This window comes from Ostrea edulis, chromosome 8 (genome assembly GCF_947568905.1).
Source record: "Ostrea edulis chromosome 8, xbOstEdul1.1, whole genome shotgun sequence".
Lineage (NCBI taxonomy): Eukaryota > Metazoa > Mollusca > Bivalvia > Ostreida > Ostreidae > Ostrea > Ostrea edulis.
In genome coordinates this window covers 38664991-38692539 of record NC_079171.1, presented here as the reverse complement: position 1 = coordinate 38692539, position 27549 = coordinate 38664991, and the positions used below count along the sequence as shown (strand labels likewise).

General features: G+C 36.4%; 1 protein-coding gene across 33 annotated transcripts in view; it reads left to right on the top strand.

Annotated features, from left to right (window-relative positions):
• LOC125660918 (transcription factor 12-like) overlaps positions 1 to 27549 on the top strand; it is a 65309-nt gene that overhangs the window by 11600 nt on the left and 26160 nt on the right. For 32 of the 33 annotated variants that reach the window (XM_056146066.1, XM_056146069.1, XM_056146068.1 and 29 more), the window contains 6 exons: positions 1322 to 1409; positions 5758 to 5813; positions 6232 to 6307; positions 9427 to 9473; positions 15563 to 15662; positions 16646 to 16689. In XM_056146066.1, the coding sequence (XP_056002041.1) occupies positions 1322 to 1409; positions 5758 to 5813; positions 6232 to 6307; positions 9427 to 9473; positions 15563 to 15662; positions 16646 to 16689 (411 nt within the window). Of the gene's footprint in view, positions 1 to 1321; positions 1410 to 2645; positions 2728 to 5757; positions 5814 to 6231; positions 6308 to 9426; positions 9474 to 15562; positions 15663 to 16645; positions 16690 to 27549 lie in introns of those variants that run through there. The other variant, XM_056146070.1, reaches the window with a different exon arrangement.

Here is a 27549-nt window from a genome sequence, read left to right as displayed (position 1 = left end):
ATATTGAATCGCTGACTGATAAATGTCATCCTTTAGATCTAAATGATCTAAGGGATCTCTTCATTCTCGGATTTTATCAGGAAACTTTGCATCGCACACACTGAGTATCACATGAAGATATAATGTAGAAAAATATAGAATCATTTTATTCTTGGAGGTATTTGATATTGATAAATTCTGATTGATTTTTATGGCTCCTTCTTAACTTGTCAGACAAATGTCCAGATTGTAGCCATGACCACAGTGTCCGCGTGACACTTTCAGGGAAAAAACTTTTAATCTTGGCTTTATATCCTTTGAACCAAGGGGAATATTTGGCTTTCAGTGATTTTCAAAAAGGGTCCAGTGGCTCTCAAATTCATAATTGACATTTTGGTCAAATTGGGAAAAGCCAGTCTCATTGTAAATAAGCAAGTTATATATCATATTAAACAAGTAATCAAGCACAAAATGATGTCATACTTCTTTTATTAAAAATACATATTCAACTTTCTTTTCTTTAAGCCCTTGAAATTTTCAACTATTCTATCTAAATCATCTAGAATCGATGCAGCTTTGTCACATCGTATTTGAACTATTCATATCAAACATATTTTTTTTTTAACAAATACGTTTTTGCCAGTAGTGCAAGTTAAATTGAGAAAAAATTGATAACTTTTGGGAGGGGAAAGGCCAATATTCGGACCTAGAATAGGTCTTGATACTTCATTCATAGATTCTTCATGACCAACTCTTTCATTTGGTACCTAGACTTGTAACTTTGGAGATATTGACCTAGGACTTTGACCCCCTTTTCCAAAAACTGTAACCTTGGTTATAGGCGTATCTTGAGAACCACTGGGAATAGGGTAAGTGTGGTCTGTGTGTTTCCTGCTGAGTTAGATGACAACTCTCCTTGTTTTTATACAGACTAATGTAGTGCTTAATTAAATTTCAAAAATAAAAACGACAGTTGCCTACAACTGCACACAGTCACAAGGATGAGTAATTATGGATATGACATGATAGGGAATGAGCAATATGCAATGTAAACAGATTGCACAACCCATTGACTTTGATTGACAGAACAGCTGAACATCTTAACTAGTGCCCTATGTTCATTTATTTCCTTTTTCATCTGTTTTATAAAATTCTTCGTTCCTCAATATTACAAACCAAAAAAAAAAAACTCCATCCATTTGATCAGTTTTGTCACCCAATGTGAAATTTGAAACAGATCTCAAAATGTTTTCTTGGGTTGGTGTGGAATGTTCAACATCTTGGATATTTCATGTTGTGTTGGGGATAGATTGTTTTAATGTTTTATTTTTATTTTTGACAGATGTTCTCACCGCCCATCGGCTCCAATGGAGGAGTGAAGAACACGCCCCAGCAAAGTAACCAGAACATGGAATTTGGATTCAAACCAGGTACTTTTCTGATCAATCGACAGGAAAACTCGGGGGGTGGGTTGATTAAAGTTCCATTCAGCAGGAAACTAATGGGGGTGGGGTTGATTAAAGTTCCATTCAGCAGGAAACTAGTGGGGGTGGGGTTGATTAAAGTTCCATTCAGCAGGAAACTAATGGGGGTGGGGTTGATAAAAGTTCCATTCAGCAAGAAAACTACGGGGTGGGATTGATAAAAGTCCTTGTTGAAGATGTAGATTTAGCTGACTTGATTTTGTGGGATATTTTTTTAACTGATACCATATTGCATGTGTAGTGCAATGCAATACATACTATATACATGGGTCTCAATTCTGTTATCAATCCGATCAAGTGACAGAAGTAGACCTCTTGTGTTGTTGATTTTGAGAAAAAAATAGTAATGGTAGATATTCAAAATGGTGGATGGCAGAAAACTTGACATGGAGTGCTGATATTTCAGTTGTCAGAAGTGTGAATTTTAAATAGTCAGAGACCCAACCTGATATATGACCAACATACATAGTGGAGACTATTGTTGTGGGTTTAAATTAGGCTGGAGCCCATTGGGAAAATATTGTCAGGGGTGGATTCCCCCCCCCCCCCCCCCTTGAAAAAAAATTCTGAATCTACAAGTTGTGTGCTTTTAGATATAGTCTGTTAACTTGTAAATAGCATTCTAGTAGAAATACTTCGAGAACCCCAGACACCAGCTGAGGACGTTTGACAGGGGATATAGTTTTCTATTCTGGCAAACCTGTCAAGGAAAGTAGTAAAATATTGGAAGAGGTTTAGAATTTTGATCTTGAGGTGGATCGAGGTGAATTCTGGTGAGTCCTTTCCTCCTGTGTATTTCATACATGTAGTGAAGAACAGTAAGGGTTGCCCCATCAGTACGTACATGGTCAGTGTAGGGTACATTATGTCTGTTGTGCAGTGTTTTACCCTTAGCAGACTTGAGCATGTAACAGCCACAGCCGATTCTAGTGAGGTGACTGAACATGGGAGTGCACTAATACATTAATATTGTGAAGATGTGGGAACCTGCCAAAAATCTCACCGATACTGCAGCTAGCAAGCATTGGGTCTCTTTGTTTTCGATATAAATAGGTGGTGGATCCAAATGATTTTGATTGGGTTAGAAATTGATAACATTCTTGCTTATGAATCACTATTTGTTTAACTAGTGATGGATTAAGATTTATTTTGTTTTCCTTTGTACATCAAAAAGAGGTTGGGGACTTTCTCTAAAATGTCAGGGAAAAAAGATTTCAGTGGTTAAAAAGGCCATAGAAGGTTGTAACAGTGTCACATTCACAAAGTAAGTGTGTTCGTTATGTGTGCTTCATATATTTAAAAAATAATGGTGTTGTTGAATATGTTAGGGCGGAGGTACAAGTGGTGAATTTTAGTTGGCAAGTGAAATTGTGTTGACAGCAGGGGTTGTGTTAGTGGTAATGGCATTTTGTGTAATGTCATTAATTATGACAAATTTCAAGGTGAAAAATCCCATGTATATGTCTATCTATAACAACACCTGCACTCACTAGACTTTAAATGACCCAGTTCCATTAAGTTGACCCAATTAAGAGAACATCCAAGTATTAAATTCCCTGTGTCTGTAGGTTTTCTAGTTGTCTCATCTATTGAAAAGGAGTCTCTGTAGTTTGAGTTCCCAAAGGTGAAGGGTCAAACTGAGTATAGTGCCCTGTCTTGTTCCTTTATCTGTATGGAGTTTCTTTCTTCAACACCTGTCTAGTGTAAACAAAACTTCCACACTGTGTGTGAATTGAGGGCCACTACATTAGATAAAAGAGGGTCACACTTCTTAAGAAGGTGTGGACAATCTACCTGTAAGGCTTCTAGCACCAGCAATCAAAGATAATCCAGCCCCATAGGTCTATAGAGTGGGGGATTAGGGGACTGCTTGTAAATCCATCAATCTCACACCTTTCTTAATGATCAGGTACACATAGGTACACACACTTACCTGGGGTGAAATTTGACAGATTTTTAAACTGATTCTTTGTGTGTATTGGGAGAGTGTTGTCTATTTATCAAGCTATTGAGAAGAGAAAAGGGTGTTAGATAAATATTTACTGAATGTCTGATTTAGCAGAAAATGTTATTGTCATAGGAAAAATCTGATTTGAATTATTTAGAGTTAATAGATTCTTTTTAGATGAAATATCTACAGCCTCTAGGTAACAATTTGTACATGCTGTCTACAGCAATTATTAATTGAAAATTTGCACACACACCCCCTCTCTGCTAGTATTGTGAGTATGTTAAGTAAAGTCAATCTCCTGTATTATATCTGGAGTTGCTGGGTTCACCACTTCAGTACTATCTTTATGTTACACAGCTAATTCTTTGTGTATATTTGTGTTTGTCTCTCTGGTCTTCTAATGTAAGAATCATGCCTTGTTCAAAAAAAAATATAGAAAGAGATTGTTAATTACTAAAAAGGATTAATTGATAAGTTTGACTGATAAGGAAAATTAATTGATAAAAGTCAATATAAGGAAACATTGGCATTCGTGGAAAGACAAATACAACCCTTGCCTCTTTAACCCTCGTCACCTAGGATAACAACATCTTCCATGAGAAGCTTTATTGATTAAGCTGATCTTTTGCTAGGCTGTAAATTGGCTGAGGCTGGGTACCCTCTGGTCATTTAGGACAAAATACACAAACGAGAAGCTGGACAGAAATCTCGTGCTCTCACCATAGTTTCTTACTTAGTAGTTCTGTTGTTAAAGAGAATCAGAAATATTTTGAAACCAACAATTGAGATGCAGTATGGAAAAAGTGTTCAGATTTTTAAAATCCAATTTAATGGAAATGTAGTTGAATAAATTTGTAATTTATTTTTTTTTTTATTGCCAGCAAAAAGATTTTTAAAACTGCCCAAAATTTTTACAGAAACAGCGTTACATGCAAGATCGAACAAAGACGAATAATTTTTATGAATGAAAATAACAGAGGGATTGACAGGCACTCTGATCGTGTGTCATATTTCTCTTGTAAAAATCCCCATCTCCACACACTTTAGCCGAGTAATGGTGAAATAAACGTTGGAGCGTTTGGAGAGGGCTGATGGAGTATAGTCACTAATTCTCAGTTCTCCTCTGTGGGTCTTTCTAATGGTGTTCCCACATGTCCTTATTTATACCTCTCTCATCAAAATAAATCAGGACTTCTGGTATTACGCATGCATGGTCAGACCTGGCGGTGTTCCTTTGATGTACCTAAGGACCCAACACAGTGCTAATTGTAGCAGTATAAAAATGTCATCTGTGAATGGCAAATGAAACTAGGTAAGTTTTGTGAATGCAGAAATTTGCGTAGTAGTACCGTTTATGGAATTCTACTAAATCAACACACCTCTAAGTCTGTTGGTGTTGAAATACTGAGAGGAATTGGTCTGCTTGACCACTGATTGAGTGACCATCACTGATTGAGTGACCATCACTGGTAGAGTGACCATCACTGGTAGTGTGTTCAGGTCTACAGATTGCTCGGAGTTTTGGAACTGTATTTGTGAATGGATAGATCGATCATGTTTGGGGAGTATGAAATAGGTTCGTCTTCACTTGTATATTATACATGTATCTTTGAGTGGGTCTCTATATACATATGAATATATATGCATGGAATTAGTTTTTCATGTCATGTTGACCAAATTATTATATCATGTATTGTTGGTAGGATTTAAATATGGACTAAACCAAATTATGTCCATGATTCTAGTTCTGAGATCTTTTATCTGTTATTTTTCGGTTCTGAGGTCGTTTGACAGTTTATTTCCAGTTCTGAGGTCTTTTGACTTAATTTCAGGTTCTGAGGTCTTTTTACTGTTTAATTTCTAGTTCTGAGGTCTTTGGACTGTTTAATTTCCAGTTCTGAGGTCTTTGGACTGTTTAATTTCCAGTTCGGAGGTCTTTGGACTGTTTAATTTCCAGTTCGGAGGTGTTTGGACTGTTTAATTTCTAGTTCTGAGGAGGTCTTTGGACTGTTTAATTTCCAGTTTGGAGGTCTTTGGACTGTTTAATTTCCAGTTCGGAGGTCTTTGGACTGTTCGGTCTGAGGTTGTTGTGTTAGTTAAATGGGAGTTTGCCTTCTGTAGAGACACAATTTCTGCGACTTACCACTAGTATTGTGTATTTAGTGTGTTAAATGGTTAGATACATATTACTCTACTGTCACCTATTTGATTGCAATGGGGAGGGGGCTCTTGGCTCTATTTGTCATGTTATCAACAAAATATGGGTTGAAAATTGTGTTTTAATCAGAGATTTCTTGTGTAATTTGTCAGATGAACTGATTAGATGTGTTTTTATTTTTGTAGGATTAGATGAAGGCTCTTGGAACTCCAACAATCCCCCAGGGTCGTTTGACAGAGGGGTAGGTATTGCCAAAGTAAGTCCCAAGTTCAGCGGGACAGATTTACTTGTATAACTCAGGCTAGGAAAAGTGTTCTTCATGGCTGTTTGATGTATGGGGAAATGAAAGAAAATTATTGTAAACAATCCAAAAAAATTCATAGCAGTTGCTGGAAATATTTGAAGGTAGTTGTTTATGTTTAATGAATAATTTTCATAAGATTACAAGATGTGAATAATATTTTCTTTGGCAAATGGCATTGCCTGATGAAATGGAGGGGGGGGGGGGTAGAGCAAGTTCTATGAAATTTGCATCAAAGGACAGAGCAATAGAGGTTTATCGACAAAGTAGTATTGCTATACATATTCATGAATCTGAGAGAGAAAGTATTTGAGTTTCTCTAGAATGGATGATACAGACGAATGGTTTTCCATTTCAGATGTATGACCAAAACTTCAATGGCCAAACAGACAACATGCATCCCTTCTCCAACGAAGTCCCAAACCTTATCAATAGTAAGTAAACTTTGGACTCGTACAAAACTTTTTTCTCGGCCTCTTGAAATAGTGCAAATTTCAGGAGAATATAAATTTCAATAATTAAAATTTTCAATTCATCAAGAAAGGTCTTCAAGAGAATTTTTTTTTTTTAAATCAAAGATTTTTAAATAAGTATTGTTCACCTTTGACTACCACAGCACATTCTTCCCCTTAGAGGAAGAAAAACTTTGACGAAACAGGTGTTTTAAGATTTTCAGTAAAATATTGTGTAAATTAGTACCGTGCAAGTTTGGGAGTTTGAAATAGGTATATTTTCTTAATATTTTTGTCAGAAGCTGAAAACTCACCACAATGTGTACTTGTTAATGAATTAATAGTGTTGACAAACTGACAGAAAAGGTTTGCATGTAACCATGCATGCATTGGCACGTGGTGTTTTTGGTTTGGCTAATTAGCAGACAATTAAATATTTATGATTTTGGTGGTGCTTTGATAGGTTGGTACACAACTTTCCCTTGATATTCCTTGAATTAATTCCTTGTCATTGAGCTGGATGTGTTGATTAATGTAGTTTTAACAGAACACTGCCATTGCTAGGGATTTCAGTTTAGTCTAAGCCACGTCAGGAGTTCAGGATGTTAAGCTAGTGTATATTCATTTTCCAAAATTTTGGGCGTTAAAATTGAAAGTAGCAGGTTTCAGGAATGTCAAAAGTTAGTTTTGTTTCATAGTGTGGTTACTCACTGATATAGTTATTAGGGCGATACATTGATAACAGATAGGGTCTATAACTGTAATAGTTAGGGCAATACTTTGATAGCAGACAGGGTCTATATCATATATCCACGTTCAGGACTACCTATGTGATGTTTAACATATATATAAATGAGATATCTAGGAGACGTATAACTAGGCAAAATTCAGAATTAATCTCAAACAAATCCTTTGGTTAACTCGGTTACCTTGAGAATATCCTATATACTCAGTCTTGGTAGTCGGGGTTTTTTAGGTCTTGATTTCAAGGACCCAGGCCTTTCCAATAGGGAAAAATATTGACATTTACTTGGAATTGGGGGGAAATGTTTCATACAAAGAATTAGGGGGGAAAAAACCAAACCAGTGCATTAAGGTATTTAACTCCTTCTTACTTTTAATTTTGTCAAAGCTTTTCTCATGTAAATAAAGAGGCCACCAAAAAAAAAAAAAGAATAGGTTTACTTAACAGTTATGAAGGAAAATTTATAATCTTGTGGGTCTGTAAAGGAGATTTATGAACAATAAGGCTACACTGCCTAATTTGTTTTCATTGTTTGTGAATTTGAAAGCAAAAATTGGGAAAAATACCTGCTTATTAACATTGGGAATGGGGCCATATTTTGGCTCCCGACAGACCTTTAAAAAAAGCTTTGGTAGTTGAACAGAAAATGTATATTCTTAATCCCTTGATGAATGCAAAGAGAAAAACCTCCAGATGACTGTTAAATGATAATACCCAATCTCAAATATGAGTGGTATTAATTATAGGGGGCTATCGATCTAAAAGTAGGGTGTTGGGAGGCTTAAAGGACACATCGCATGTTTTTAAACTTTTTAATTTTTTCAGCAAAATTAATTCATTTCATGCCTAAAACTACTTTACATGTGTTTTAAAAGAAACAGTTTGCGTAGTTTTCGAGTTTGATAGCGATGAAATTCAAATCTTGCGATATGCATAATTTCTTCGATATTTTACGCGCCATTACCTGTGACGTCATATGCGACCTCGAGTGAGAAGATTTGAAAACAGTTGTTAGCCATTTCATAAACAGATTAGATTTAATTGACAAACAAACAATTATCACATTAACGGCTTGTAAATAGCACTGCATTGGGGTGTTTTGTGCCGTTTAAGGGTGTACTTGCTGTCAGGAGAGATGATTTGGACTGTGTTTTTTTCAATTTTCGAAGGAAGGTATGAGGGACAAGACGTGAATATTTTTTGTCGGCACAACGACTTTGCCATAAAAAAAACCCAGTAGAATTTGTCCCTGTACTTTTTCAAACAAGCTCTTGGACAAAGACGTATATAAACTGCGAGAAAATGGTTCTATCGAAGCTTCGCACTGTTACATATAGGCCTACCGCATATGCATTCCGTTCTGCTCTCAAATTCAATACACACTCGCACCAACTGACCTTCACCTTGTAACAACATATAGGCAGAACTTTGCTTGCAGTGCCTACCAACTGGTAGTTTTAAAAAAAGAAATTTAAAGATAAAAGATAATAGAACTTTCAATTATAAATAATAAAATATGATATTTCCCAACTTTGAATTGAATTATAATGCTTTCATTTTTTTTTTTAAAGGAACGCGTACGTGTTTACAACAACAGCACGCCGCGCTCCCACTTCCTAAGTAACAACGTGTAGATAACAAAATATAATGATTAATAAAATTGCTTGAATAAAATAATTTAAAAGTATTGTGATTTTCACAATAAGTTTGATCATTTTTATTCTATTTTCCCCCCCGAAATGCACCCGTGACAGTAGGCTTAGTTGTCAATGCTACATAATCGTATTATAATTTAGGCCTATCTAACTTCTCCAAAAATAAATTTTATAATAATTGCACTGTTTATTTTAGAAAAGCAACAGCGCTAATTACAGTTGTTTACAGAAATGGCATTACCAAATAGTGTTTAGACAGTGATCCCATGTAAACATTATTTACTCGCAAATTTATGCAGATTTCATACTCGCTTTTCTCGCATTGGTGGCTAAAAGATATAAGACTCGGGGAATTTGTCAACATCGAAATAAATGTTATCCATGGTAAATAAATTAGGCCCCTAAAACCCGAGTTTTTAAAAATATCTAACACTACTATTACAACAATTGATCGACGAAGGTCGCATATGACGTCACTGTACCACGTGACTACCTATCTAATTAACTAGGCTTTTTGAAATCGGGGCTTAGATTTAAGTCCGTATTGTGGCAAATTATCGCAATACTTCAGTGAACGAACTATTACAATTAATTTCTATAAGCATAAGGAAGACAAAATGCATATAATTCTGTATACTTTGAAAACACGAGATGTGTCCTTTAAAGCACAGCTTAATTGATTATGACATTTTTTTTTTCAGACAAGACCACAGATCTGCCTTACAGGACAAACATGCCTGGTTCTCAGGTGAGCAATACAGCCCATGGGCACTTCAGATTATTTTACAGCAGCAACAGTGTTGTTGCATTGGGTGATAAGAGTAGAAAGTTATGTAATGTCCCAGTATACGGACTCTGTGATCACATGGTCTGTGTCATTGTGTGCTCTCTCTCGAAGCAAGATTTCATGACAGGAGCTATGCAATATTTCCTTATTTTTTCGATCTACAGACTTCATATGGTTGATGGTGAGAGAAAAGCACTTGATGTTTTGGATATTTGATCCAAGGTCAAGGTCACTTGAAATAATGAGATTGTGTGATGCAATAACGGGATTATGTCCCCTATTCTGATGGCCCCTGTCTTCCTTTGTCCAGTGGTTACATACTATTCTGATGGCCCGTCTACCTTTGTCCAGTGGTTACGTACTATTCTGATGGCCCCTGTATACCTTTGTCCAGTGGTTACGTACTTTAAGCATTGTTGACCATTAAGTAAGTTTTGTATTGATGTAAATGCTTAACAGTTCAGTTGACTTAAAAGGGAGCTGTAACTTCATGGAGTTTTTCTTTTGTCAGGAAAATGACAGATTTCAGCATATATGACATAGGTAAAAAAAAAAAAAAAAAAGCCAAATGTGATTTTCTAGTTTTAGAAGTGAAAGGGAAAAAGTTTGAATTTATTTTGGGTTTGGTTGTAGAGAGTGTTTCATCCCTTCAGAGTCTGTTCACTCGGGTAGAGATCTCGCGAAGGAAACCACACACTGTTATAAAATCAGAGTCTGTTCACTTGCGTAGAGATCTCGCGAAGGAAACCACACACTGTTATAAAATCAGAGTCTGTTCACTTGCGTAGAGATCTCGCGAAGGAAACCACACACTGTTATAAAATCAGAGTCTGTTCACTCGCGTAGAGATCTCGCGAAGGAAACCACACACTGTTATAAAATCAGAGTCTGTTCACTCGCGTAGAGATCTCGCGAAGGAAACCACACACTGTTATAAAATCTATTGTGTAACCTTTAATGATATAGAAACCTCTTTATTTAGAATACATTAAAAGTCAATTTCAAGTTTGAAGTGTGTCACAAACATAGGAATAGACATGATATAGACTGGTAGTTTACACACACACATTCCTATGACAGTATATTGATAAGGGTTGTCAGCAGATTTCTCTCCAGCTAAGGATAGGAGAACAACACCACACAAACTTGTCCAGCTAATTGATTTGCAGAGACATAACAAGTTTGTATTTATGAACGCTGTGGGTTGTCTCCAAGATCAGGGATCCTTGTCACTACCAGGCCCTCTTCATTAGCAGAGGAAGAAAAAGTCAATGATGTGAAGATATTATGAAAGCTTTCCACTGTCTGTAAGGGCATGGTGGAATCAAATGAGCAGCAAGCAGAAGATGTACCCCTTGGGTGGTTGCAATTAGTGCTGGGATTTAGTTATTGAAGTGACTTGTCTTTTATGTAGTAGAAGAAGAAAATTTTTTAGAGCCTGAGCTAGAAAATAGATATGTGGCTGTGTGGAATGGGTGTCTTCTATGACATTGGTCTTCAGGTGTCCCTGGCTGGTGTCTGTAGTTAGTGTAAAATATTGAGAAAAAAATTAACAATGTAAAATTTTAATATATTGTTTTCAAATTTTTTTTTTATCTCCAGTTGTGAAAGATAAATCGTACACCTGAGGTTTACAAACTGAAATAATGAGAATTCCCCGGGCTATTGTTCATTCGTTATCTGCTCTGAGCTGTATGTAGTTTTGGATTGTTGGTTGTTTTTTTTTATCCCATGAGAATTTATAACTCTCATCCAAGCATCTCTCTCTGACTGTGTTATCAAGAAAAAGAGGAGAATTATAAGGAGAGTGAATTATGTAGACCCAGCATATCATGCCTTCCCACCAAGATGTGTCATAATCGAGTGTTTTCTATTTTCATATCACACAAGATGTGTCATAATCGAGTGTTTTCTATTTTCATATCACACAAGACGTGTCATAATCGAGTGTTTTCTATTTTCATATCACACAAGATGTGTCATAATCGAGTGTTTTCTATTTTCATATCACACAAGACGTGTCATAATCGAGTGTTTTCTATTTTCACATCGCACAAGACGTGTCATAATCGAGTGTTTTCTATTTTCAGATCGCACAAGACGTGTCATAATCGAGTGTTTTCTATTTTCATATCGCACAAGAGGTGTCATAATCGAGTGTTTTCTATTTTCACATCGCACAAGACGTGTCATAATCGAGTGTTTTCTAATTTCACATCGCACAAGACGTGTCATAATCGAGTGTTTTCTAATTTCACATCACACAAGACGTGTCATAATCGAGTGTTTTCTAATTTCACATCACACAAGACGTGTCATAATCGAGTGTTTTCTAATTTCATATCGCACAAGATGTGTCATAATCGAGTGTTTTCTATTTTCACATCACACAAGACGTGTCATAATCGAGTGTTTTCTAATTTCACATCGCACAAGACGTGTCTTAATCGAGCGTTTTCTAATTTCATATCACACAAGACGTGTCATAATCGAGTGTTTTCTATTTTCACATCACACAAGACGTAGGCCAATGTATACTTGTTGTAGGTAAAAAAAAGAAGAGTGAGATAAGGTTTTAATGGAAGCTTCATTGAGACTAAAGAATGAGAAGGTTATCCGATTTGCTCAGTCGGTGGAACATGCTCGTTTTGAGAGGGAGGGTTCAGATGTCCATTGGTGGGGATGGGGGGGTGGGGTTGTCTTGAGAGATAGTGAGGACAGTTCCTGTGTTAAATGCTTGGCAGCAGATGAGTCTGTATGGAAAAAGGCTTGAAATTTAACTGATATATTTTTATATATATATATATATATATATATATATATATTGTATACAGGGAAATAACCGCTCCTCTTTTATTTTTGCCCCTTTCGCCCTTGTTGTCAGTGGGCGAATTTAAGACTGGGCGAAATTGTTTTTTCTCATATCTCTCTTTTAACACAACTGTGTGTGGACGAATATAAAGCGGAGTGAAACTGTCAACAAGTGTAGAAAGGTGAAAAATAACACAGGGCAAATTGAACCTTGTATACAGTATTTTTCTGGACCCTTATATAAATTGACAGTTAGGGATCACTAAGGACACTGTGTCATTGACCTCATGCAGGTGGCAGTGTTGTCTGTATTTTTATGTTGTGCAAGTTCTGTAACATTAGATGAAAAAAATCATTGAATAGATTTTATTTTCTATTCTTTTTCTTTCATGATTATATTACAGAAACTTCTCTGTAAGTTCAGCAGAATATGATGTGAATAACTTTGGGCCTATGATTATAGTATGTTTATTTTCATAATTTTTACTATAAAGACCAGCCATTACATATATATGAATAAACATTAAATTTATACAGTACATTTTAAACTATTGGAAAATGGATTTAAACAAAAACTTGTGAAAAATTAGATTTTGAGAAGCAAATATAGATATACTTACAACTCTCATTCATGTTGACTTTGCCATGTGACTGACCATTTCTAGGTGAACTCAAACTGCCTGAAAGTCGTTCACCATTGACTATGCGTGCTGAATGGTTGATGGGGAAAAACTTGTAATTGCATTATAGGAACTGGATTTTCTTTTTGGTGAACAAAAAAAAAAATTAAAAAAAGGTCTGGACTTCATACAAAAGTCTGTTATAAATTATATGAAAGTGAAAAATTTGTCTCATAAACATTGAGGAAGTATTCATTAACACTATGCTCATTTAGTGAGTGGCGAATTTATTGAGATTCATTTGACACATTGAACAAAAGCAGTAGCATGGTTCAGGTGTCTGCACAGGTAAATTAATTAGATTAATAGATAAGGCCCACACCTGAGTCCACCTGCATGTCACAGATAACAAGGGGGAAAAATCTGGCTGGTTGTTCTGGACTGATAAAAAGATCTCTGTAGATAGGAAACTCTAAAGGTTTCTGTTCCTTATGTGTCTGGCTTATCGTCAATCACAATCATCATGCACATGCAATTAAAAATCACCAGATCATTAACCATTAAAAGACAATTAATCCAGCATAATTCCTGTCAATAGAGCAGCCGGACTGTTTTGTTTGGAAGGTGTGAGAAAATTTTATGATAGGTTGGGGACTACTACTAAAGATATGTGAAATTTTATTCTGTAACTTTTTGCAATCACATTTTTTTCCAACATGTAAATGAACATAAAACCAGTTACACCAATGATTTATTTTGAGTTTTGCATTGAATTTCAAAAATGCATAGGGTACCTAAGACAAGTGTTGCATACCCTACAATGAAACTGCCCACCCTTGATGGTTAGATTTGTGAAGATTGATCATTAAGACAAACTGTGTAGTTTAGTATATTTCCAGTATATCATAAAATAGATAATATAAAACATATACTGAAAATACAGCTGCAGAACTGGAATGTTTTCTGTTTTATTTTTTGACAAGTGTCACGCTGGTCCTTGTTGAAAAGGGCACCAGATTTCCATTGCTCAAAATCAGTGTTTGACACTTCAAGGCTGGTGAAAATATATTAGCTGTGTTCCTGAGTATAGAAGGGGTTGAAAACCCAATTTTTTTGAAAATCATGCAGAACATGTTAAAGACCCTTAACTTTTATGCTATAGTACTATATTTATTAATATGTTTATAGAATTGATGATCATTATTTATCCATTGTTTTGCCCCCCCCCCCCTTAAATTGATCATAGTATATTTTTCCCCCCATTTCAATAGAGAGAAAAAAGATAGTCAATTTACACAGTTAGATTTATTAATAATTCATAAGTTATGAGGCGTTGTCTAATATGTTTCCTGAATATTTAGTGTAAGATTTTCCACTGGTCTGCCATTCACAAATAGCTCATGTAGGGCTAATATTTAATTCTATTTGGTATGATTTATGTCAATTGTCTAGTGAATTGTAGACAACACAGTGACACCAAATTGTAGTGCATGCGACTTAATACTTAATTTGACAAAATTGCGGCAATGGGTCATCCGCTGACGGAATTTGTATAAAGTTACACCAATGTAAGATCTAGAGCTGTGCCCATATTAATGTATTAATGGTGTGATGAGGGGTCAATTAAAAGTGCAAATTCTGTAGTAGTTTGTATGTAAAATTGGGCGTTTAGTAAATTCTTAATTCACTTGTGAGAAGCAGTTCTGTAAAAAACGATGTGTAATCATTTTCATCAGCTTCTGAACTTTTCATTATTTCATGAATCATGGAGTTTTTTCTTTCAACAATGGGTGAAAAAAATCACTTTCATCAGCTTTTGAACTTTTCATTATTTCATGAATCATGGAGTTTTTTCTTTCAACAGTGGGTGAAAAAATCACTTTAACTCTGAACTAAATGTGCACATAACCACGGAAACCGTTCTGAGAATTTTTTTCCCTCTTACTTTTTATTCGTCAGTTCCGATTAAAAATCCACTGGGTAAGGAACAGAATTTCAAGGATAAGATTGTTCAACACTCCATCATTTCTAGCAGGATCCACAATCCCTCCCGCCCCCCCACCCCCCTCCCAAAAATTTTTTTTAATGAATTAAATGGATTGCGAATTCTGTAGGTTGACATATTGTATCCTCTTGTCTGATATACAGGTTCATTTTTTGGCTTAAAAATTGCCAAGCCTGGTCCCTTTTCTCTGCTGCTGCAGGTGTATGCCCGGGTTGCTTTTATTTTTCATGTGTCCGACTCTTATTCCATTTATTTTCATTCATGGGGTTCTTCCTGTTTTTATCAGGGTCAGAGAACCATTTGATTGGCCAGTTAGACATCACATGATAACACAAAAAATGGAATTATATATGATGAAATAAAAAAAAACCAAGAAAGAATGATGAAAAAAGAAGTGGCAATAAGATTTATAGTGGTCACTATGGCTGGCAATGATAAGATTTTTGTTGGTTCCTATGGCTGGCAATAATAAGATTTTTGGTGGCCCTATGAAGAAAATGTCCACAGGGACTGGAGATCCGAACATTTTCAAGAACTCTGGATAGTATTGCAAAAAATATGAAAATAATAGAAATCCTTTTGACAGGTGTTCAGTTTGAGGTTTTGTTTTACAGGGTATGATGGGAAGCAATGTGCCCATGTCTCCTGATTCTCTTTCTCCTGGTGCAAAATCCCCTTACTTCTACAACAAGCAGCAAGACATGTCATTAAAAGGTAAGAGCAATGGCTGGCAGCTCTCCAGTAGAAGGGCAAGAGGGGAGGGACTTGTAAGGGCAATTGGAGATCTCCAGTAGAAGGGCAAGAGGGGAGGGACTTGTAAGGGCAATTGGAGATCTCTAACAGAAGGGCAAGAGGGGAGGGATGTGTTAAAGCAATGGAAGGGCAAGAGGGGAGGGACTTGTAAGGGCAATTGGAGATCTCTAACAGAAGGGCAAGAGGGGAGGGATGTGTTAAAGCAATGGAAAGGCAAGAGGGGAGGGACTTGTAAGGGCAATTGGAGATCTCTAACAGAAGGGCAAGAGGGGAGGGATGTGTTAGAGCAATGGAAGGGCAAGAGGGAAGGGACTTGAAAGGCTAAGATGAAGGGGGGGGGGTCTCTAAGGAAATTGTGTGCAGGAGATTCCATTATAAGGTCAAGGGGTCTTTAAGACAGAGGGAGGGGGAAGGGGCTTTAATAGAAGGGCAAGGTGGGGTATCTAAGGCAAAGATGGTGGATTCTCCAAGGTAAGGATGAGGAGGCATTCCATGGTAAGGGCAAATGGGCTCTCCAAGGGAAGGGCAAGGGGTTCTGAGGTAAAGGTACAGGGAGTTCTCCCAAGGTTCGGACGAAGTGCTTCAAGGCAAAGGGAGCTTTCTAACAAGCATTGTTACAATGTGTATTGTTTCATTGATTTGCTCAAAAAGAGCATTTGTTGGATTTCAAAAGGTATATTCATGTCATTCACCTTTTGGGTATGTTTCTAAAGGTTGATTGTTTTACATGCATGTAGAAAAACTTGCCTACATGTTTATAAGATTGAAGCATAAACACTCTCTATTTTACCCTGTTGAATCATGAACACAATATATATACATGTGTTTTTTTTCGCAATCACAAATACTCTTTGTAATAAGGAAATCTAAAGAAATGCTAAAATAGAAAAGAAAAAGAAGGGGAAAAAAGATTAAATGTAAAACAACCTTTAATTTCTTGACAGGTCGAAGAGGCAGTGCTCATGGTGCTTCAGGGAAAAGGTCAAAGGTAAGTGGTCATAGTTCATTGAACATTGCCACAGTTCATTGAAAGCCCATGTGGTTTTATCATCAAATAGCGAATTGGCATTTATGTGTCTTGGTAGGCATCGATTTCACAGACATGGAGTGTTTTCAGCACATTAGCATAGAAATATGAATCTTAACAAACTGTAAACTGAGATCTCCCCCTCATGTGGTGAGCAGTCAGGTTTATGACTACAGATTCATCAATTTGAGGTTATTAGGGGGATCAAACTCTGTGGTGGGACAGTTGATTGACCAACTTTCCTGTAATTTAAAAAAAAAAAAAAAAAGGAAAAAAAGAAAGATCCACTTATGTCATCCACCATGACAAATTCAGTCATTGTGGTATATCTAGTAAGTAAAAATGTTTCAGACTTCAGCATGATATTCTATAACTCCTGTAAGATATAATGATCCAATAATCCTGGCAGTGTGTTAAAAAGAGAAACATTTAGTGGTGTATGTCCCTGTTGAAGTTTTCTGATTGTTCTGGAGTATTTGACAGTGTTGGGTTACATGGGTGATAGCAGTTTCTATTGAGTGTGTGGCGGGGACCGGTGAAGCGGTTATTTTTTTCTACCTTGATGGTGAACACCTGTTGCCAGAGAATAGATCCTGTTCACTGAGGTCTCTTGGTATTGAATGTGGTCACAGATGGTGTGTTGTCAAATAAAAAAAAAATACACTCCCATGGGGGAGAGTTAGTAAGGTGTATTGACTGAAATTAGATTTGAATTCATGCATCCATTTTAGGGGATGGATCGAAGATTTCTATTTTTATTTATTTAATTTATGTTTTAATTGCACAGGTGTGAAAAGTGTCAAAAGTGAAATTTTTAATATCAATAACTTCATTTTAATGCTAAATTATTTGCATTATTTTGACCATTTGAAGAAGAAAAAATCCCTTGGGGGGGGGGGGGGGGGGGGGTAGAGGGTCTTAACCCCCTTGCCTGCTGAGAATTGCTTATTGATCACAAGGAAAGGGGATGGGTGGGGAGTGAATGCTAAAATTCAATGCATATATACTGAGTAATATCCAGGTAACCATTACGACTCCAGCTGTTGTTAAAGAGGAATGTTATGCAAACATTATAGGACTTTTAAATCTTTGTGAATTGATCCAGATACTTGTGTTCTTTCTTGGAAGTTGCATTGACAAATAAAGCGAGTAATGATAACCACTACACGGAATGACGGTTATCATTGCTACGGTTATTATTGCTACGCTTCTCTCCCAAGCCTGGTCTAAGGGAGGTAACTGACACAGTAACAACCGTTCTCCATTGTGTGTGGGAGCGAGGATAAAATTTAACCTTTCTTTAATATTTCCTTCAGAGAAATAATGATGTATAGCTTTGGGTTTTTTTGTGTGTGATGTTCTTGTTAAAGGAGTTAGTCATACTGAAAGGTGGAAGTGTAGGGTCTGTGGTTAGCTGAAGAGTGATTGTGTAAATCCTAGCTGAATTTTCAGACGTTTAATAATCTCCTGTCCTAGACATTTGTTTGGGCGCAAGAATTGGGATTGATTAATGATAACAAGATTTGAACCAATTTTTTTTTTGCATTTCCTGTTTGAAAGACACAATGAGAAACTGAATATGGTTGGGGGGGGGGGGGTTAAAAAGAAAATTAGGTTATTGTATTTGTGTTATAAATATGTTGCTTACTTTGGATATTCATTGTTCCTAGCAAATATGCTACATATCTGTGTGTGTGCATCCAAATGCTACATAGCTCTGTGTGTATGCATCCAAGCTAATGTCGTGAACACTGTCCAAATTAGTTTTCTGTTTCATGCTTGTAACAGGACATGAATTGAAGGATGGTTTTCGCTTTCTGGGTGACAATGTCATGGCATAGGGTCATACCTCATGTAAAACATTGTCAGTGAGAGTTAAATTCGTTCGCAGTGTTCATGTGTGTCATTGATAGATTTATTTTTGTTTAAGTTTTTTTTTTTTTTTTTTTCTTGGTGGAAGATGAATATACAGTGGAAATAAACAGTGGTTATGACATTCATAGCTGTTACGTGTATGGTATTTGGTGCACTGCACGATGCACCTGGTGTGCGAGGCATGGTCTGTGATAGATATATATATTTACACACACACATATTAAACAGACACTAACAGCTGTAAAGTTAGTGCTACTTTTGGCGCTGTCTCCAATTAGTGAAAAATTATTTCCCACTTTTTTCCTGTCTAACTGGTATTTAGTAAATCTGGGCCACGCTTCTTGTTAGAGGTAATAATTGCATTAAAAAGATGAGGAGAAAACGAGAAGAATTCTCTGCCAAGTATTAATGTTACGGAGCGGGCTGGCTGTCTTTGTTCACACAGCTGTGAGAGAGAGAAGGGGAAAAAATAACTTGGCAGGAAGCGTAGAAGAAGGGGAAAAAAATTGAAGACTCCATGCTCGGCTGCTAATAGAACCCAGATGTCGGAAACCTGGCTGCTGTCGGTTCACCAGTTTTGTGTATTTACTTACGGTAGGCGAGGACCGGGGTTTTATACACAGGAAGTCGGGGCACAAACAACACGGATAAAAAACGACACTGAAAAACGGGGGAGGAATGCGTGGTTGACTTGTACTGGCTTTTTTTCTCTCTAAATGATGGTTTCAAGATGTTCTGTCTGTAATGGTGAGAACTGGGGGTTAATGTCACAACGTCTTTCAATGATATTTCCACTCAAGTAGTTCAGACTTCAGACAGGAGTATATATTTTTTAAATTTCATTGGTTTTTCTTCTACTTTATGTTCAAGATTCACATAAGAATATAGAATAGAATAGAATATGATTTATTTCCAAATTAGGGCCCTCTTGGGCATACAGCATACATGATTGTTAACATTTCAATGTGCAATGTTTATTAAAAAAAAAAATGATGATGATAAAAAGAAAAGAACAAAACAAAAGCAAAATATGCACTATTAGTATGAGCAATGTTCATACATGAGACATTTTGAACATGATAATACTTATTTGTATTATATGTAAGTACCACCGTGTATCCTAATGCAAAACAGTCAGAAATACACACAGGAAAAAAATATATATATACATGTACATAACAACACTACATGTAATAATAGTAAAGATAAGATATTGAGAGGGGAGGGGGGGGGGGTATAAATAAAGCAATACACTGAATAACCGGTTTGTGAATTTTAAAATTTTACACACAAGCATATTAGACAGTATTTTCAAATCAGGACACTGGATCACCTTAACCTGATCATGGTTTGTTGAAACCTTGCACCGACCCAGTTTAATCATCAAAGACTCACTGCATGTGCTTGTAGATATCATGCCCGGGATAAAATAGATTGTAAGTTCAAACACATTGCTCATCTTGCAGTGAATTCAGTCAGAAGTCAACAGTCGGATCTGATTTCATACAAAAAAAAGCAGAGGCTTATAACTTCAGGTCTGATTTCATAGGGAAAAAGCAGAAATTTATATGTCCCAAATGCATGCAAAACAGAATATAAATAGAAAACTGAACGAAAATGGAGATGTTTATGTTGTAATTTGATGTTAAACATTTACTTTGTAGTAACAAGGCATGCTTTATGGACTGGTAATGAATAGGATTATGGGTAGGGAAATCTGAGGAGTATATGTAACTCTCCTGTAATTTTGACAGGTAACGGGAAGTTTGAGTACACCTGGGGAGGTCTGGAGGTGTGATGTCAACGACTTAACGAGAATTTGTGTGTGGGGTCTGAAATTCTTGTGCTGTGGATGTTGCAATTTCTCTGTCATGCTTTTCTTTCTCTTTTAAAAAAAAACGTTCTTTACTCCACAAAAAACATTCCTTTGGTGCTTTTGATGTGCGTAATACAAGTCTGTTGAAAGACTGCAAAATATATTAAAGAATTCTTTTTCAAATTTCATTACAGCATGATTCAAATAACTGTCAAAAACTGTACATGTAAAATTCAAAACTGTCATTTGCAATGATTCTGGAAGGGATTTTTTTTTTTTTGGAAGGCTTTGGCATTGTCAGGGAGATTGGAAGTCAATTAAATTGGATACGGTAGATAAAGTCCTTGCTGAGTAAATATTGGAATGAATTTTTTGTGGGTAATCTGTTTAGACATAGGTACATTGTCCTAATGATTTGATGATCCTCAGCTGTAAGCACAGCAGTTGGTTGATGAGGTGCAGCCATCTTCTGCAGCTGTTGTGTGGCCATATGGTGTCTACTGACAAGCTAAGAACAGTAACTCTTACATGGCTATCAAACAGGTGTACATTATTTGTGAATGTAAGTGGGACTTGCATGAGGAAATTAAAAAAGTTATATTTTTGGTATTGAAAGTTTCATTCATAAAAGTGCAAATGTGATATGCTTCAGTGTTTAGCTTTATCTAGAATGATATGTTTCACTGAAATCCTGAAAACTTTATCTAGAGGAAGTAATGATAAACATTTATCTCCTCCAATATTAAATGCCCAGAGGAGAAAGCAAGATGGGGGAAAAAAAACTCTAGTGGTTTAAAATAAAATGAGGCAAAAAACCTGGTATACAGGAAAAGGTATGATGTTTGTCAGTTTCCAGGGGAACATCTGGTTCTCATCAGAGAGGTGCACAACACTCATCCAGGGCTAAAGCTGGGCAAGTCCACTCTGCAAGAAGGGGGGAACTGGGCAAGTCCACTCAACAAAGAGGAGGAGACAGGGTTGTAATATTCCTCAAAATTTCTTTGTTTTTTTTTCCAGTGGGGGAAATTTTTTTTGGAAGAGCCTTTGAATGAAGTTTTTTTTTAGGTGATCTTGATCTCTCCGTGTTGTTTCATTGTTGATGTGCTATAAGCTTATCTTCTTTACTGGTAGAGTGTAGGGTGAGCACAGACACACTCACACATACACTAGTCACAGACTCAGCATTCACTGTGGTGTATTGAGGGGAGCAAGGTGTTGGATTATATAGAGAGAGAGTTTGCTCTTAATCATCTGTTTGTGCCAGGTTTGGTGGAAATCTGTTTCTGTTATTCTTGGCAGAATCTTTCGGTCTTCCATGTGATTTACATTGAACATCTGATTCAGATAGAGGCTTGAAAGGGAGTTGTGATTAAGTTTGACAGAAACAGGTGAAGTTCTTATTTCCTGGTTTGAAGATTTTTTTTTTACTGTGGCCTAAGAACACATATGGTTCAAATCAACAAACTGAGGCCAAACCAATGAAATAAAAAAGTAATCGTCTTGGAATGAAGACAATTGGAAATGTGTTTTGTATTGGATCTTTAATGTCGACAGCAGTTACGGAATGTTTTTGAATGGGAACCAGTTGATGTTTTTTATTGGGAACCAGCTGATGTGACGATGTCCAGTGATAATTATTCCCGTCCCTTCCCCATGTTCTTCTACCCCAGGCCACTCAGGCCCGGGCCGATGGTAAGTACATAGAAACTATTTGTTCTTTTACCCCAGGCCACTCAGGCCGGGGCCAATGGTAAGTACATAGAACATATTTATTTTCCAATCAAGGGCCTTCAAGGGACAACATGAAAATGCATGCAAATATATATATATATCTCAACAAAGAAAAAAAGCGATTACATAACAAATAGTTAAATACAGTGTCACTATTAATTGCATATATTTCCATGGTACATGAAGTTATTTGAATTTTGAATGAGAGTGTTTTAAAAGATCATTTTTAAGGTGTATAAGAAATGTATTGTTGTGTCGTGACACAGAACATGGCAGTAGCCTTATTAATAGTTGTAACATTTTCGTCAACAACGATTATTTAAGAAATGTGGTTCTGGTGGAGGTGATGATTTCTAGAATGTTGTGTTCATCCTAATTGAAACTGCAAGTGATACATAAAAAAAAATTTCTCTTTGGCGTAATCAGCATTAAATGAAGTTATTCCAACAAGATAAGAAAAAATTCTTCAAGACAATCAAAGCTAAGGGAATCCAGGCATGATTTTTATTGCCACTAAGAGTGTGAAGTTGGTTCTAATGAGAGGAGGAATCCTGACAGAAACCTGGCTGCTGGGGCAGTGAGGTCTGTCTTCCTGTCTGATGATGGCTTCCAGACTCCAGGAATTTCACTGAACAGAAGACCACACATCACACACACCACCCTAATGTCTTAATTAAAAGCTGTCTGAAGGGATCACAGGACCACACAATAACAATTACACAGTCATTAAGGGGGTTCTGACAGGTGATTTGGATAGGTAACTAATCATGATGACCAGCTGGACAGTAGAGTACAGTGTATTGGGTCAGTGACCTCTAATTGTTATACACTACTCCACCCTCTCTTCTCTCTCTCTGTGTGTGTCTCTCTCTCTCCCTCTCCCTTTGTCTTTCTGTCTCTCTCTCTCTCTCTGTCTCTTGATCCCTTTGTCTCGCTGTTTTTCTCATCTCTCTTTCTTACTCCCTTAATCTCTCTATGTCTGCCAACCCGTTTTTGTTTCATCAAAATTCTTGTATGTTTTTCGGCAACATTAAACATATCAATTCCTACTCATAAAAAAAAAAAAGCGAAACTGTTGCCTATCTCTAATCGTGTTACAATGACCTGTGCAGTTTGCCAAGTTTATAAACCTCCATCTCAAATAGTGCCCCATCGCTCTGATTATTCCTTGTAACGGAAATACTTTGTTAAAATCCCAGGCAAGGAACCTCACCCATTAAGATAAACATGATGTAACCTATCTGCTGTATAAATCACAGTTTATAAATACAGAAGGTGTAAGAAGACATTGCCAGCCTGTGAAGAATCTGGTGGTTCTGTAATTTAGCCCTGGCTGATGGATTCCATCAGGTGCCAGGTCCTAGGGGAAGTGTGCGATATTATCTTGTTGGCCTCCCTTCCAGGGCGATATAACACTCTGTATTGCACTTGAAAGCAGTGGGATTTCAAACCTATCTTTGAAAGAAAAAAAAAGCTAAACAAAAACTTTACACACCTCTGATCGAATATTGCCTTTGTGGATGTTGTTGGGAATTATCATAGTCTTGGAACATTGTTCTTCATACTGCAGTTGGATTTTGAAATTATACTGTAAACCCCCTTCTCACCACCCTAAAAGAGAGATAGTCAATATGTGGATGTATGTTGGCCTTCTTGAAAGCCCTATAGAAGAATGTGGTATTAAGTTCTTGGTATCCCACTGAGCAATATCGCACTTATGTTACAGAGGCAGTGAAATTTCAAGAGTTTTATAGACCTGATGAATGCACAACATACACAATCTGGGGGTAATGAACATGGATGGCCTCATTCAGGTTCCTGTGTAGGTTTTGAGAAAAGTTTTTAATATCAGTGACTGGATACTTTAAAAATTTGCTCTTTTTCACAGAGTCAGAAGTCTGTGGATTTACCTTCAATACCACAGAACAGTGGACAGTTCTGTTTTGAGGGCCACAGGCTTTTCAGAGGAAATCTTCTGATTGGCTCAATTTTAGAAAAAATGAAACACTCTTGGTTTGGTCTAAATTGACAAAATGAAATTTCCTGGTAGGGTGGGGTGTTTTCCTTAGCAATTTGCACTACATGGAAAACAGCACACCTTCGGAGTATTGACGGAGACGTTGTTCTCTCCATGAGTTGTGTAACCATTTTCAAACATAATCCTTGCTTGAAAGCTCACATAAAGTGGAAAGTGATTTTTTTTTCAAACTGCTTCAGAACGGTTTCTTTTTGGAAATAACATGTCTTTTATTGTAAGGTACTCCAAAAATAGTCGACAGTTTTCTTGTATGTTTTGATTTCTAATGCAAGACAAATGTCGTGTTCTTTGGCTTTATGTTAACATTGAGTCGTATCAAGGCCATATTACCATAGAAATATTTTATTATGACTAGATGTTTTTGATAAAAAAAATCTACTGGTCGTAAAATTAAAAAAAATTGAAGTAAAATGTCAATTAATTTGCAAAATAGATGAATCAATTATGTTGATTAGAAAATTTATAACCTTGATGATCGTTTTTTGGTATAATCAAAGGTTGTATTTGGAAAAAATATTGTTCTCTACAAATAGCTTGGTTTAAGAAGTAAGTTAGACATTGGAGGAAAACATTGAAGGTAGTAGGCTGCCCTAATAGCTTCTGCACATGTTTTGTGTGTGTATACAAAAATGACCAAAGATGCAAACAACTGTCATTGTAGTACTTTGTATAATTTTTGGTATTTGACCTTGGATTTACTCTGTTGATTTGACACTTGAAGCTATTGAAACAGTGTATTGTTGGGATTTAGTGTGCACTCTCTCTCTGTCTTTCTCTCTCTCTTCTTTCTCTCTCTCTCTCTCTCTGTCTCACTCTCTCATATTTATACAGTATATACAGGCCATGTGCAGAAGCTATCGTGAAGCCTGCTACTTCCCAAATGTTGAGAATTTTTAAAGGCTAATCACCTACAGATGTTCAAACACAGAGGCTGTTGAAATAGCATGTTCAGAAAAAATCCACTTCATTGAGATTTCCCATCTCAGCTCTACACAGAATATATATATATATATATATATATATATATATATATATATATATATACATGCTGAATGTGTTGTAGCAAAAATTGATGTGATTGGATATACCTGGGATGGAATATGTTTTTTGATAGATGAGAAAAACGCCAATCAGTTTATCTTTTTCATTTGGAGGATGGTGATTTGATTAATGGGAAACTAGAATTTATGCGAAAATTTGACAAGAAAACATACCAAACACTTTGACAAGAAAACATACCAAACACGTCATTTGGAAGAAGTTTAATATCTGTAGTGTTTTGGGCATTGTTTGGATTTTACATAATTATTTGTGGGAATGAAATGTACATCTGTGTCCCAGCAGGGAAAAAAAAATAGAATGTAATGGAATTTCAAAGAGGACAATATTGGCCAGGAGATTATATCCTCAGCTTGTGAAGATATATTCTGGTTTGTGAAAGTTTTTAATTTGTCATCCTTCCATGGTTGTCCAAATCTTGACAAGTTTATGTGGTCTTCTTTTTGCATTTTATGTTTGAGGAAACTTAACGAGCCTGTGATAATTGAAGAAATGATTGATAGTATGTTATGTAAAGAAAATTCTAGGAGAATCGCGTGTGTTTGAATTTTAAGGAGTGTTCATATTTGAAGAAATTTCACTGCTTTTCTGTTGGCTGTCTAAAAATATGCAGGCAGGATATTGACCTCTACAAAGGGGGGATAATCCACCAGTGTCAGTGGTACTTTCATTGAAGGGAGATAATCCAGACGTGTAAATTAAAGGGAAATCCAGATACAGTGTATTCCAGTCTGTATAACTTTTTGTTGTTGAAGTTTTATATTCTTGTGTATGTGGAGTTAGACACCCAGGTTTCAATCTGGATTCTCGGAGGGATTTTTACAGGCGGATGTATTGCACATACCCCTACCTGCCCCCGCCCCTGGGAATGTACCTCCCAACAAAAGTGGCAGGGGTATCGGTGAGTACTGACACGCATAAAATTCATAACTTTTCTATTCTTTGGTAATTCCGGGAACTTGAATTCCAGCTGTGCAGATTTTGTTTAAAATGGGCAGTTTTAGTTTCATCATGATGATACGCTTGGTGTATTTCAAATTTTTTTCTTCCCCCTCAAAGTTAAGTAAATGCGGTCTTATCCCTGAAGAAATGAATTCTCAAGTTAAGTAAATGCGGTCTTATCCCTGAAGAAATGAATTCTCAAGTTAAGTAAATGCGGTCTTAATCCTGAAGAAATGAATTCTCAAGGAGAATGAATTGTCAAGGAGGTGGAGATAATTTGAATTTCTTTGATTTTTCATATGAAATTTCAACACACATATTTCCGAAAAATTAAATCTGTGAATTCTCGAAAATTGATAGACACCTGGCCACATTGGACTTCTGGTAAACCCTTTTTTTTCCACTTTGACAATGTGTTTTCTATATTCATGAGGATTGGATCTGGAGTTTTCTCATCAGTTTCACGCGGATCTGATTAGTGGCATGTTATAATCCTCACAGATAGGTGTGAATGCCTCCCTTAAAATTTGTTTATTTTTGTTGATACAAATGCTGAGTATTACTGAATTGCCAACACCACAAAGAGATTTCTAACACCCCTAGGTCTGTTTTTCATTATGCACTTGCTCAAATTTTGATCCAATTTGAAAACTTCAAAGACTGAGAGGCTTTCGTTGGAGTGGAGAGGGTGAAAATCATAGCAACTTGCATGTGGTTTGAATTTTCATGGGAAGCTCACTGTTTGGTTTTGCCTGGTTTTGTTAATGAACTTAATTAAGACAGACCAGGTGTTTTTACACCTTCTAACATAGCACTGGGTGTGCATCTCTTATCTATTTGGCAGAAGTGGCATATTTTTCAGGAAAATGCACATTTTCTTCTCCTTGTAATTGTTTTAGAGATATAAGAAAGAATAAGAAATAGCTGTTTGAATGTGGTTTTCTGAAAAGGTTGTACAGTATTGAACCTTGTTTTTAGAATTTGTCGATAAAGAGAGAGAATTTAATTATTGGATATTATTTCTTGTTATCTGTTTTTCAGTGTATTCAAGAAAACATAAGCCATTCACACACAAAAAAAATGCCATTTTGACATAAATCATCAAAAAATCACTTTGTTCTCAAAGACAATTGATTGGCATTTGACAAGGGGCATTTGACAACCTGTGCCAAGGCCTCTATGCACTTATCAAGTGCAGTCTGCCCTTTAAGAGACCAAAATGGCGCAGGAGCCTTCATGCTTTCTTACATAAATGTCATCAGAATCGTAGATTTTTACTGCATTGATGGTCTCGAATTGAGTATTCTACCCTCCCATTATTCAAATGGTTAATACAATCCATGAAAGACACATTCTGAAG